A 13,559-nucleotide genomic window follows, 5' to 3' on the forward strand; every position below is an offset into this window, starting at 1 on the left:
GCTCTGCTGTTGTTTCTGAAAAATTAAGTTCAAATTTTATTCGTTCTAGTTTTGGTTTAACCAAATCAGTTAAAACTTGGTATTTTTGCTCACCTATTGTGGTTGTTTCATTTAATGGTAGTGAAGTAGTAATATCAGATCCAGGTGTGGTCGGCTCTGCTGTTGTTTCTGAAAAATTAAGTTCAAATTTTATTCGTATCTAGTTTTGGTTTAACCAAATTAGTTAAAACTTGGTATTTTTGCTCACCTATTGTGGTCGTTTCATTTAATGGTAGTGAAGTAGTAATATCAGATCCAGGTGTGGTCGGCTCTGCTGTTGTTTCTGAAATATTAAGTTCAAATTTTATTCCTATCTAGTTTTGGTTTAACCAAATTAGTTAAAACTTGGTATTTTTGCTCACCTATTGTGGTCGTTTCATTTAATGGTAGTGAAGTAGTAATTTCAGTTCCAGGTGTGGTCGGCTCTGCTGTTGTTTCTGAAATATTAAGTTCAAATTTTTTTCGTATCTAGTTTTGGTTTAACCAAATCAGTTAAAACTTGGTATTTTTGCTCACCTATTGTGGTGTTTCATTTAATGGTAGTGAAGTAGTAATATCAGATCCAGGTGTGGTCGGCTCTGCTGTTGTTTCTGAAATATTAAGTTCAAATTTTTTCGTATCTAGTTTTGGTTTAACCAAATCAGTTAAAACTTGGTATTTTTGCTCACCTATTGTGGTTGTTTCATTTAATGGTAGTGAAGTAGTAATATCAGATCCAGGTGTGGTCGGCTCTGCTGTTGTTTCTGAATATTAAGTTCAAATTTTATTGTACACATTTTGGTTTAAATCAGTTAAATGGTATTTTGCTCACCTATTGTGGTTGTTTCATTTAATGGTAGTGAAGTAGTAATATCAGATCCAGGTGTGGTCGGCTCTGCTGTTGTTTCTGGAATATTTAGTTTTAATTTTATTGGTATACATTTTTGGCCTTTTTAAATCAGTTAAAACTTGGTATTTTTGCTCACCTATTGTGGTCGTTTCATTTAATGGTGGTGAAGTAGTAATTTCAGTTCCAGGTGTGGTCGGCCCTGCTGTTGTTTCTGAAATACATTGTTAGTGTTTGTATATTATATATATGACATAAACTTTGGTGAGTCATTCAGTAAATAAATATTCTTCCATTTATAGAAGTTTGCACAAAAAAATGTTTATGGTTTTATACTTTAAATGCTTTAAAAATAAAGCTTCTAAATTAATGCATTTTATAACTTTAGTATTTTTTTTTTCTAAAAAAAATGTTTATGGTTTTATACTTTAAATGCTTTAAAAATAAAGCTTTCTAAATTAATGCATTTTATAACTTTAGTATTTTTTTTTTTTAAATTGTTAAAACTTGGTATTTTTGCTCACCTATTGTGGTCGTTTCATTTAATGGTGGTGAAGTAGTAATTTCAGTTCCAGGTGTGGTCGGCCCTGCTGTTGTTTCTGAAATACATTGTTAGTGTTTGTATATTATATATATGACATAAACTTTGGTGAGTCATTCAGTAAATAAATATTCTTCCATTTATAGAAGTTTGCACAAAAAAATGTTTATGGTTTTATACTTTAAATGCTTTAAAAATAAAGCTTCTAAATTAATGCATTTTATAACTTTAGTAATTTTTTTTTTCTAAAAAGTTGCACAGCATTTTAACATCAGTTAAAAAATACAAATTCAGACAATTCATTTGTAATTGTGCAAATACCATTTTACTATTTCCCACAAAACTTCAAGAAATTATTTTAATTTAGTTTCTTACCACCAAGTATTGCTCTTCTGGAACGCCGCTCTGAAAATATGGACAGTAAACTTTGTATTTTGTAATTTAAATATGCTAATTTAACGATAAACATAATCGTGATTTATAACTATTTTCAAAACTAGTCTACTTTGCAAATTTAAAATTTTTTGCATTTACACACATTGTTTGAAATACGTCATTTTATTAATTTATTATTCAATTGAGAATGGCATACATATATGCTTAACAAATAACAAGAACTAATAAATGTCAAATTGAAATATTCAAAATGGAAATCACCCAAGTTACAAGAAAATAGTGTTTTATAGCTTGGTAAATATGTAGCACCTCGTAAATGTGGATTGTTTTCTCTTAATTCAACTTTACTTTCAATGGTGACATCTGTAATAAATGTGTCAGTTTTTTTATTCTTTATGGGTGATGTCCTTGTGATTTAGGCCAGATTCGGCCCATTACCCCAACACCCCGAAATTCCAGTTAGGTCCTTTGTGCGACCAGTGCCGCGACACCACAATGTGTCAGTTTAAATTTTGAGTTTTTTTTAATTGCAACTGCAAACTGATTAACAGTAAAACAAATATTATTAAAATGCCAAGAATCACAATCACAGTATATATCAATATATGTTACAGAATTCTCAGAAATTATGTTAAATTTACAACATGGTAAATAAGTACCTTCTTGTAAAAAATATTTGTTTTTCTCCTAATTTCATATTATTTTCTTTGCTAATGTCTGTACTAAATCATGTAGCAATGTTTTTGTATGTAATTTGTAATGAAATTCTTGTTATTACAAATAGTAAGTTTTTATGATTCCTACCTTTTTGTAGCTTCATATTATTTAAGGCTGCAAAAAAAAAGCATAATATTTATTTTAAACCATATATGTTTTGATTTAAAACAATGCATTTTTTTGTTCTTTTTATATTTATTAACAGTGATTCTTTGCATTATGTTTTTGTATGGGCAGGTCCTGTAGCCAGTAAAGCCCTATAAACCTGAGATAATTTGACCCATTACCTTGGAATATTATTATTATATATATAGTATATATATGAGTTTTGATATAGTACCCAAAATGATATTGACATTATCATACAACAGTAACAGTTTTTTTCCTTTTTTTATAGATTTAAAATATAGGAAAAGGTCAATTTCTTACAGTTTGTAATTGAACCAACAATTTTTGTAAGTGCTTCTTTCACCTCAGATTCCTGGATCAGACCATCGCCTGGATATCTGGGAAAAGTTAAATATTGGATTAAAGATGTTTGAAGACCAAGTAGCCTACCCAGTTCATAGCCTACCCAGTTCATTTAGCAAACAAGAATAGACTTTGAACAAGCAAGCAAATATAAGTAAGGAAACTTTTACAGACGAACAATAGAGCGGTATTTACTCAAGTTTAATATTGTAACAAAAGTTCTTTCAGAAAATCAATTTTTTACCTCTATTAACCAACATATCCGCCTACAATGTAAAGAGATGCACCAAAGCTATAAAAGGTGTGGTGACGATACATTACGTAATACATCCTGCATTTTGCCCAAGTTACAATATACAAATTTTATTTTAAACCTGGACAACAAGAAATATCCAACCAATGTTCTCCTGATTCTTCCACTGAATACAATCTTATTGGTCAAGTAATAAGTGTTTTCAATTGTAACATCATAATGGCTGTCTATTTGTTCTGAATGCCAGTCCTACAATGTAATTACCATAATTTTTAAATTATTTCTTCAAAAACGATAGCGAGGTCATAAACGAAAATATAATATGGAAATCAACAGCAAAAACATGATTAAATCAGTTAAACAAAAAGTTCAAACACAAAAATTGAGTTGTTTTATCATTAAAAAATGTTTTTTTTATAAAGAATTATCAAGTATATTGGTTTATGTATATAACATATTTTCATACCTTTGGGTTTGAAACTTGAAAATAAACTTCACATATACTTGGATGTATTCTGTCATATAAATGTGTGACATCATATGTGACATTAGAACCCATAACATCAAAGCAACCATGATATTCTGTGTATGACTCATTTCCATATAGGTTTGCAAAGCTAGTGACCTGAGTTTGCAAACAATTTAATTAGATCCATGCTTGCATTATGGTAACTGCTATCGGTGAAACTATGTGCTGTTAATGAAGTTTGACGTATATTGTTTGCTTTTGTATTTAATTACGAATCAGCTGAACTAAAGTTCTTGGTTCATGAAAATCTCTGCATCAAGTTTTGTATGTTATATTTTATGATATCAGTGATTAGTGTATATGAATGAAAGATTGTAACTTATTTACCCTCGATAGTGGGGCAACGACAGTCGTTATAACACGGGTGTTCTGTTTTATACACCTCATACCCGCTAACAAGTTACCACGTATGTAACTTTGTGAACGATTATATATATTTTTTTAATATTTTGGTTTTTATGTATGGATAACAATTTGGACAACCCAATAGTGACCACTCGGTCGATCAATTGTAGTTAAGTGTCTTGACTAAAGGAAAATTTGTCCGGCGCTGTGGCGCTGTGGCGTAGTGGTTAGCGCGCCTGCCTCGCTGCCTGTAAGTGCAAGGCTCGTCGCTGCTACCATTGTGGGCGTATGTATCCTTGGGAAAGAAAATAATTGTCAATTTCTCCAACCCAGTGGCCACCAATGTTGTCCAAATTATCAGACATACATAAAAAAAATGAACAAATCCCCCAAAAAATAATCACCCACAAAGTAACATACATGGTAACTCGTAAGCTGGCACGAGGTGTTAAACCCGTGTTATAACGACTGTCGTTTTCCGGCCACGCGAGGATAAAGTAAGTTACATTACATTACAAAATACTCATTCACCCACAATAGTAACAGCGACGAGCCTTGAACTCATAACCTATGGGTTGGAGACCTAACCATTGTTTCACGCCACCAGGCAAGAGATGTGAATCGCAAATACATAATAAAAAATCCCACATTGAATCATGGATGGGGCAGTGCATTAGTAACATAGAGACCATAATTAATCATTTATGGTCTTAGTACTTGGATAAATATTCCATAAACATTAAAGCATTTAGAATCAAATATCCTGTTTGTAGTTTTATACCAACTCAGCTTTATATTAAAACACCAACCTTCATTGAATAAACATTATAATCAGGATTGTCAATCCACATCAAGGCAATGAATGGATGGGTTGCTCTGCTACCAACACAGAACTCAGGGTAGCTAAAATTCAAAATGGGTAATTGGTTAGAGAATTATCAATGTAATAGTTGTTCGGTATAGCTAAATGTACTAAACAAATATGTGATACCTAATAAAGGCAGAATGACAGGATTCATAAAAAAAGGATTATTTGACCTTAATTCAACATTGAAAACATGTTAATAAAGCATTTACCATTTGTCCTGGTTGTAAAATAATATTGTCTCAGCATTGTATATGTCCTCAGAACACACAATCTGAAAATCAATAGTTATATCGTTGGAACATTTGGTTAGTCAGCATATGTGTATAGTTACTTTATTTAGGTATGGCTTCAGATTGGAAATAAAAAATCAAAATTGTTATGTTATACACCAGTATTGAGAAAGTAAAACTTAATGGGTTTTACATTTTTGTTTATCAATTTTACTCGAATTAAATGAGAAAAAAACTCCAAATTTATTTTGTTTTTGTTTAATATATTATATACAGTCATAAGGAATAACGCGTACACTGTAATGTAATGTCTCATTCCACGGAATTGGTAAGTTACAACACAAGACACAAAACATCCTGTTGATACGACCGCACAGACTGCAGTATTTTAGTAAAATATATTTTACTCGTTTAGTTTTAGCTTCGTTACAATAGGGTAACTGAACTTTATACATGGGTATAGCGGTTATTAAGGGTTTATTTAGGCAAACCGATAGCGGTTACTTGTTCGCCCATAGTTTCATCTATTATCGAATGCTCTCCATAAATACCCGCATACTTAGCAACAAGTACAAAAGCAAATTTACTTTGTTTCTCCACGTCTCGTAAACAGCATTATCACTAGAACTGGATAAACCATTTTCACTATGTGGAAAAACCAAGTGTGCAACATTATTTCTTATCTCTGGAGCAGTTTCTTCTTCAAACACTCGCAACAACGACGTGACGTAATCAGATCCAGCAGAAGACGTTTCTGCGACTAAAAATGGGACGGGCGTTATTCGTATGCATTTTATAGGTGTAAAATGATTTATAAACTGAGCCTTTAAAAAAGTCAACCCAACACAAATTGATTGCGAAAAATTGTAGCACAAAACAACGAGGTTAAATTTTAATTCTGTTGCTTGCAGCGACTACAAAAAAAAGTTTTGTATTCTGACAACCGTATAGTGCGGGGGTAAGATGGGATACCGTAAGCAGCTAAAATCCACGTTTCGTGATCGTGATATTAACAACGCCTTTATGGAGTCGCGAGGGCTATGGTTAAATAATTCGGTAAATATTCTTTGTTTATTACCAAATGAAAAGGTAAAATGGATTGAAAACATATCCCATATTTCCCCACCGTAGAACCAATGTCGTCTCACAATGGGGGCGCAACCACTATTTAATTAAAACCAGAATGTAAAAAAATGTAATCGTTATTACTTCAGCAACGTAAATTTAAGGAATTGTTTTAAAATGCAAAAGGTTAAGTGTAGCATGTAAAATAATTATTAACCAACCACAATAATTCCACGTAATCATCGTTTGGTGTTGCTGATAACTGGTGGCATACGTAAGTCAGGCAAATATATACCTCATATGCCTATAGACACTTTGTAAATAGACACTATATGCATATAAAACGTTCGTATTATACTCAAACCTTTGCTAAAAGAACGAACGGTTGGGATGATAAGATTATGTATGTCTGTCGTTTTCAATGGTTCTGCAGCGGATCTGTTTAATATAATAATAAATTTAGATTGTTCAAGTATATAGTAGGGTGGGGAAAGATGGGACACATTTTCATTCTATTTTCTCGCCCCATTTGGTAGTAAACAAAAATCATTTATAGAATTATAAAACCGTTTCCTCACGACTACCATATAGACCGTTGTCAATTCTTTAAAACACGATTAAGATATTTGGATATAATGTGCTAAAGATGACCCGTCTATTCCCACAGTACTAGATAAGCTAACTTTTGAATATATGGATCAATCAGTTAAGACTTTGTTTCAGATTTTAATCAAACTAAAACAAAGAATTATTAAATTTCACTCACTTCGATATCGGAATATAAACGAGCAGAGTGTCTTTTGGTTTCCCGCTTATTCGAGCTACGTTCAAACTGAACGAATCGTTGTCACTTTTAGCTTCAACGACAAATTCGTAATCCGGTGTTTCGCTCTGATCAAAAATTCAAACATTTAAAAATTATTCAGCACGAATGAATGGTGACAGTTTAAGTTACATAAATATGTCATAAAAGTTATAAATAAATGCAACTGAAAGCAGTGTATCTATACTTACAGTTGCATTATAATTGAAACACATTTACAGTGCTACATATATAATACAATTTTAGAATATAAAAGGGTGGGGAAAGATGGGATACCTTCTCATTCTATTTTCTCGTCCCATTTGGAAACAAACAAAGAACTATAAAATAAATATAAAACCGTTTCCTTAAGACTTTCATGGACCGTTGTTTGTCGTTTAAAACACGATCTGGATACTTGGTTATTATGCGCTAAAGGTGTCCCATCTTACCCCACAACACAATATTCCATTTTGTGAATTATCGTCTTACTTTCCCTATCGTGAAGTAAATCTCACAGACAATTGGATTGGGGTCGCTGTAGTACTCTATGACGTAATAATGAACTTTTGCTCGGTCAACAATAAGAACGCCGCTGTGTATGATTGAATAGCCGCTCGTCGTCAACGCGATCGGGTAGCCGAATACCTGAATATGACGAAATACCGGGTAAGCGGTTGAACTAAAGCATTGGGCAAAATCTTTGCCCCAAAATAAACAAAGATAATGGCTTGAAATTGGGGGAATTCTAAAATCGCATACAGGCTATTGTTGGCAAACAAAACCGAAATGAGTAACGACATCAATATGTTTAAAGCCAGTGACAAATCATTTACATCTTGCCTGTATATTTAGTTAATATAAAAACCATGGCAGCAACGCTTTTCTTTTGACGATTTTTATTTATTTTTTGGGCACCAATTGTAAAAAAAATATTTTTTTCTAAAGTGAATATGACATATCACTCACGGAACCTTATTAACTGACCTGCAGTCTGTAGTTGTGAAATTCGTCGTCTTGATTATCTATGGCCATCAATGCAATAAATGGATTGCTCCCAAAAGCGTAGTTCGGGAAACTATTAAAATATGGCAGTTATATATAGGTTATTTAGTCGATATTCTAGTTACTATATCTCTTGTTATAGCATGCGCTTTTTATTAAGGTTTCATATAGTGTAATAGGGTGGGGTAAGACGGGACACCTTTAGCACATAATATCCAAATATTTCAAGCAACTAACGACGGTCTATGGTAGTCGTGAGGATACGATTTTATAATTCTTTGAATGCTCCTTGTTTGCTACCAAATGGGACAAGAAAATGCAACGAAAAGTGTCCCATCTTTCCCCGCTCTACTATATATCTTATTATAGGGTGTTTAAACTTATTTTTACAACATACGGTTAACACAAACCTGAAAACTTTTCCATGTGTTGCTGCTCCGTTTAAATAGGTTTCCGAAAATGTTACCTAGAAATTAAACAGGTAACACGGTGTATTAGAGTTTAGACTGCAATACATATCAATCTACATAAATTTAAATTACGCTATACTTTAGCATTGTCTATTTACATTTTACAACATAAGTGTATTTTTTGCGATCAAAATATATCTAGTAGGTCGGAGTAAGATAGTTCATGATTTTTTTTCTCTATTATCGTCCCATTAGCAATAAACAAATATATTTTACAAGATAATATAAATCTAAAAGATTGTTGATAAATGGAACACCTTTAGCACATAATATCCACATATTCTGATCGTCTTTTAAACAAATAACAACGGTCTGTGGGAGTCGTGAGGATACGGTTTATAATTCTTTGAATGTTCTTTGTTTACTACCAAACTGTGCGAAAAAATAGAATGAAAAGGTGTCCCATCTTCCCCTACTATATATGTTATACAAATGGGGGGGGGGAGGGAGATGGCATACCTTTTTATATTATTTTTGATAGTAAACAAAGAACATTTTAAGAATTACAAAACCGTGTCCCCATGACTCCCATAGACCAATCCTAATAGTTTAAAACACGATCAGGATAATTGGATATTATGTGCTAAAGGTGTTCCCTCTCACCCCACAGTACCACCGTAAGTCAGGCCTATTGACTTGAATATGCGTTACATAGACCCACCTTTTTACTTTGAAAGGTCAAATGTGATCCGTCGTACATTGAATGACCTCCTGTTTTAACGTAATACCCAGTTCCATCGTATGGGTATTCATAAAACGTATTCCCCAAGTCCGTTTGCACCGCAGCGTCCAGCGCTGTTTCAATGATTTTTCCCATAACATATTCCCCTATTAAAACATTAATGATGTGTTCGTTTATTTATCTTATACCAATAAAAGGACCCAACATATAGCCTAGCAACTTATTTTAACACAATTTTTTATGGTTTTGAACAGAAAAGTATAAAGTAGTATATTTAGACAAACAAAAAGCGTTGAGAATGTATCAGTGACCACTCTATATTTTCAATCTTAGACAGCAAGTATCTTATGTCAGATGTTGCGACCACACTCTTATTTTCTTCCAATTAAATGTAAATAGGTTTTTAACTGTAAAAGCTTGTTATAACAACTGTTGTTTTGTCGTTATATCATGTCTTTATGTAAAATATTATTAAATCATTGCTATAATAATCATAAAAACAAATAAAGTTATTATTATCATTATAAGTTGTGTGTCCATTACTGCGACCCTCAAATCGTTTTTTTTTTTTTCAGTTTAAAATGGTTTGTACATTTTTTAGTGTTCGACCACGTGGATAACCATTGTCATTTCATATATCAACATCAATTACCCAATGTAACACATTTATCCTTGTCGGGCAACGATTTTAGTTCTATATAACATGGGAGTTCTGTTTCACACACCTCGTGCACGTTTACAAGTTATCACATTTTTAGTGATAACTTTCGTGTTTTTTTCTGGAATAGCAGATAGCCTATCTTAATATAAGCTCATATTAGTAGCAGCACCAAGCCGTGACCCGTATCTGCTGGGCTTAAGGCGGTCGCTTCGTGCCACGGCGGCGGACATTTTGTTAAAACTTAAAATAAAAACTAACCGTGTGCTGCTTGAAAGATTCCGATCAAATAAATAACTTGTAGTTCGTATCTCATCCTGACCTAAAAATCTTACTTTCAAATCATTTCCGTCTAAAGATACAGTAACGTATATAGTGGGGTAAGATGGGGGTAAGAGGGATACCTCTAGCCTTCACGAGTAAAATTTACCCCCTAAATTGTAATTGTTTAAAATAGAATAAAAAATACGTGATAATATGTGACAACAAGGTTCATCTTAATCAACTGTGTTAATATGTATATAATCATAGTAGGGTGGGGGGAGATGGGACACCTTTAACACGTAATATCCATATTTACTGATTGTGTTTTGAACAATTAACAACGCTCTTTTGGAGTTTCTGGACCATGATTATATAATTCTGTGAATATCCTTTGCTTACTACCAAATAGGTCGCCCAAAAAATAAAACAATCGCCTTCTTACCCCACCTTACACTACACTCGCTAGCATTTTTGCGCGATTTAGACTTTTATTTAATCTTGTATAAAAGATTGTCATTTACCATACGTATGGTGTAAAGCGACCTTTTCGTAACTAAACGGTGTACATAATACAACACGTGGAGTTCGGAGATACTTAATCTTCACGAATAAACTTACAAAAACCGCAATATTTGAATTAATATTGCGATAAACGTCACTTATACAGAACGGTTATCGCGATACAAATACCGGTTTATAAAATCTTTCTGTTTAAAATTAAAATACTCAACATAAAGTAACTTTTATATACCCATACAAGCTTCTTTACCGTGTTTAGATACCTGAATATTAACGCGTCAATTTGAAATCATTGAACTATATATTGAACCGTTTACTTTACACGGCCGCAAGTGGATCATGTAATTATTAAACTTCTATCTACACATGAGTCATTATAGCAAGTTACAGGCGACAAAACGCTGCTTCGTTTTGTACATATAGTAGGGTGGGGGAAGATGGGACACCTTTAGCACATAATATCCAAATATCCTAAACGTGTTTTAACTATTTAACTTTGGAAGTCGTTGCGATATAGTTTTATAATTTTTTGAATGTTCTTTGTTTACTACTAAATGGGACGAGAAATGGAATTAAAAGGTGTCCCATCTTCCCTCACCCTACTTATATTCCTGGCTGGTTCTGATATGTCTTTAACTACGCAGCAAACGCCGTTTAACAAACCCGTTTGGATCACAAACCAGTGGTATACACACATTGGCAGTTTTTATAGTCTGTAGGCGTATCGTATTGGCTGAACGCTATATTAAATAAAAGGTTATGAATAATACGTCGCATTATCCCTTAGTAAACAGACAAGAAGTATAGTTGTTGGGCATATGTGTCGTTAGACATGACCCTTAACGGCAACTACTCAGCCAGGTGGCCACTAATGGGTTATCCAAATTAACAGTCACACATTAAAAAAAAGAAAAAAAGAAATAAAAATAGTCACACACAAAGTAACATACATGGCAACTCGTAAGCTGGCACGAGGTGTATGAAACAGAACACCATCGTGATCACGACTGTCGTTTTCCGGCCATGCGAGGATAAAGCAAGTTACATTCATTCATAATACCATAATTACAGAACTTACATAACTTCGTTTGCTTTGAGGTTTTAAACGTTATCTAACAAAATTTAACGAAAATTAAATAACTGTTCAATCCAAAATATATAGTGTGGGGGGAGGGGAGATCGGGCATCGTTTCATTCTATTTTCTCGTCACATTTGGTAGTAAATAAAGGATATTCAAAGAATTATAAAACCGCATCCTCACGATTTCCATAGACAGTTGTTCATTGCTTAAAACACCATCAGAATATTTGGATATTATAGTAGGGTGGGGGAAGATGGAACATGTTTTTATTCTCTTTTCTGGTTCCATTTGGTTGTGTTTTAAACAATTACCAACGGTTTATGGGAGTCTTGAGGATATGGTTTTACGATTCTTTGAATTTTTTTTTTATTTACCACCAAATAGGGCGAGAAAATAGAAGGAAAAGGTGTCCCATCTTCCCCCACCCTACTATACAACCATCAATAAATGCATTGTAGCGACAGGCATACGACGCTTGACAAGCGTACTTAAAATAAAGAAATGAATCTATCCAACAAACGTATGTTTTTTTAGATTATATAAGTAACATTTTTCTTAAATGAAATTTGCTCAGTACGCCACCTTGCGATTGACGATTTAAACAGTGATTTTGCGATATAAAAATTCGGCGTCGTAGCCGTGACACCATGTACCATGACACTTTAGATTTGTTATGGTGGAGTAGGGTGGGGGAACATAGGACACCTTTAGTACATCATATCCAAATATCCTAATCGTGTTTTATACAATTAACAACGGTCTATGGAAGTCGCAAGGATACAGTTTTATAATTCTTTGAATGTTCTTGTTTATTACCAAATGGGAATAGGGGGGCAAAAGAGACGAGAAATAGATCGTAAAAGTGTTCCATCTTCTCCCATCCTACTATATATAAAAAATATTTAAATTTAAATTTGTTATAAAATGCGGGCTTCTCTATAAGTCCACTACTTATTCTTTGGTGCTGTGTTATATAAATGTAGCGACCACGCTTATTTTCTTTCAAATAAATGTAAATAAGTTTTTACTGTAAGCGTGTTTTAACAACTGTATTTTGTCGCTATATCCTGTCTATTTGTTAAAAATGTTTCTAAATCTTCGCTACCGTAATCTAAAAGATGAATAAAAGTTATTAATAATCTATAGTAGGGTGGGGGGATATGGGGCACCTTTTCAGCCTATTTTCTCGTCGCATTTGGTAATAAACAAACAACGAAGAACATTTAAAGAATTATAAAACCGTATCCCCACTACTCCTATAGTCTGTTGCTATTAGTAAAACACGTTCAGAAGATTTGGATATTATGTTCTATAAAGGTGTTCCGTCTTCTCCACCCTACTATATATTTTTTTTAAATTGCGCATTGATATTGTATGTATTTGGGTATATGCGACCTTTGCAGCCGCTACATAATGTCCACAAACGGCAATAAAAACAAACCTTTGGCGTAATGATCGTCACGTATTCGGGAGTAACCTTCCGCCGGGTTCGTGGTCTAAATGAACGTCGCTGCGAACAACGAACGTCATTCAAGCCGAGAAACAAAAGTCGTTACGCTCCGTAGGAATTGAAATCATTGAAAATAGAATTATCTCAATGAAGATGGTTCTCTGTTTTGCGGGATAGATTTCGTTCGTCGCCAGATTTCCGCAAATAAAAAAATTAGCCAGCCATGATCTGGCGTCGTGGGTGGACCGCGCCTCAATGGTGAACCCTACACAAGTCAAGTTCGCAACCAAGCGAGCATGTTTGTGTTTTCACTCTTGGAGTGACAGGCTTGTTGTGACGATCGAAAA

The 13,559-nt window shown here is 33.5% G+C and overlaps 1 protein-coding gene and 1 long non-coding RNA gene across 2 annotated transcripts; one reads left to right on the forward strand and one right to left on the reverse strand.

Annotated features, from left to right (window-relative positions):
• Positions 1–329: 329 nt before the first annotated feature.
• LOC149737833 (uncharacterized) lies at positions 330–10,251 on the reverse strand. Its single transcript, XM_089875264.1, has 17 exons — positions 10,159–10,251; positions 9,219–9,385; positions 8,498–8,553; positions 8,070–8,160; positions 7,575–7,730; positions 7,047–7,171; positions 6,645–6,718; positions 5,803–5,975; positions 5,195–5,256; positions 4,927–5,020; positions 3,710–3,868; positions 3,365–3,492; positions 2,949–3,025; positions 2,607–2,633; positions 2,112–2,165; positions 1,782–1,811; positions 330–476 (listed from the first exon to the last, which is right to left on the reverse strand). Exons 1-17 carry the CDS (start codon positions 10,211–10,213, stop codon positions 337–339), a joined length of 1,668 nt encoding a protein of 555 aa, XP_089731390.1. The 5' UTR covers positions 10,214–10,251; the 3' UTR covers positions 330–336.
• Positions 3,086–4,595, forward strand: LOC149737834 (uncharacterized). Its single transcript, XR_016384679.1, has 2 exons — positions 3,086–3,144; positions 3,219–4,595. It is a non-coding gene; the product is annotated as an uncharacterized LOC149737834 (long non-coding RNA).
• Positions 10,252–13,559: the final 3,308 nt, after the last annotated feature.

The sequence above is a fragment of the Ciona robusta genome, chromosome 3 (genome assembly GCF_009617815.1).
Source record: "Ciona robusta chromosome 3, ASM961781v2".
Lineage (NCBI taxonomy): Eukaryota > Metazoa > Chordata > Ascidiacea > Phlebobranchia > Cionidae > Ciona > Ciona robusta.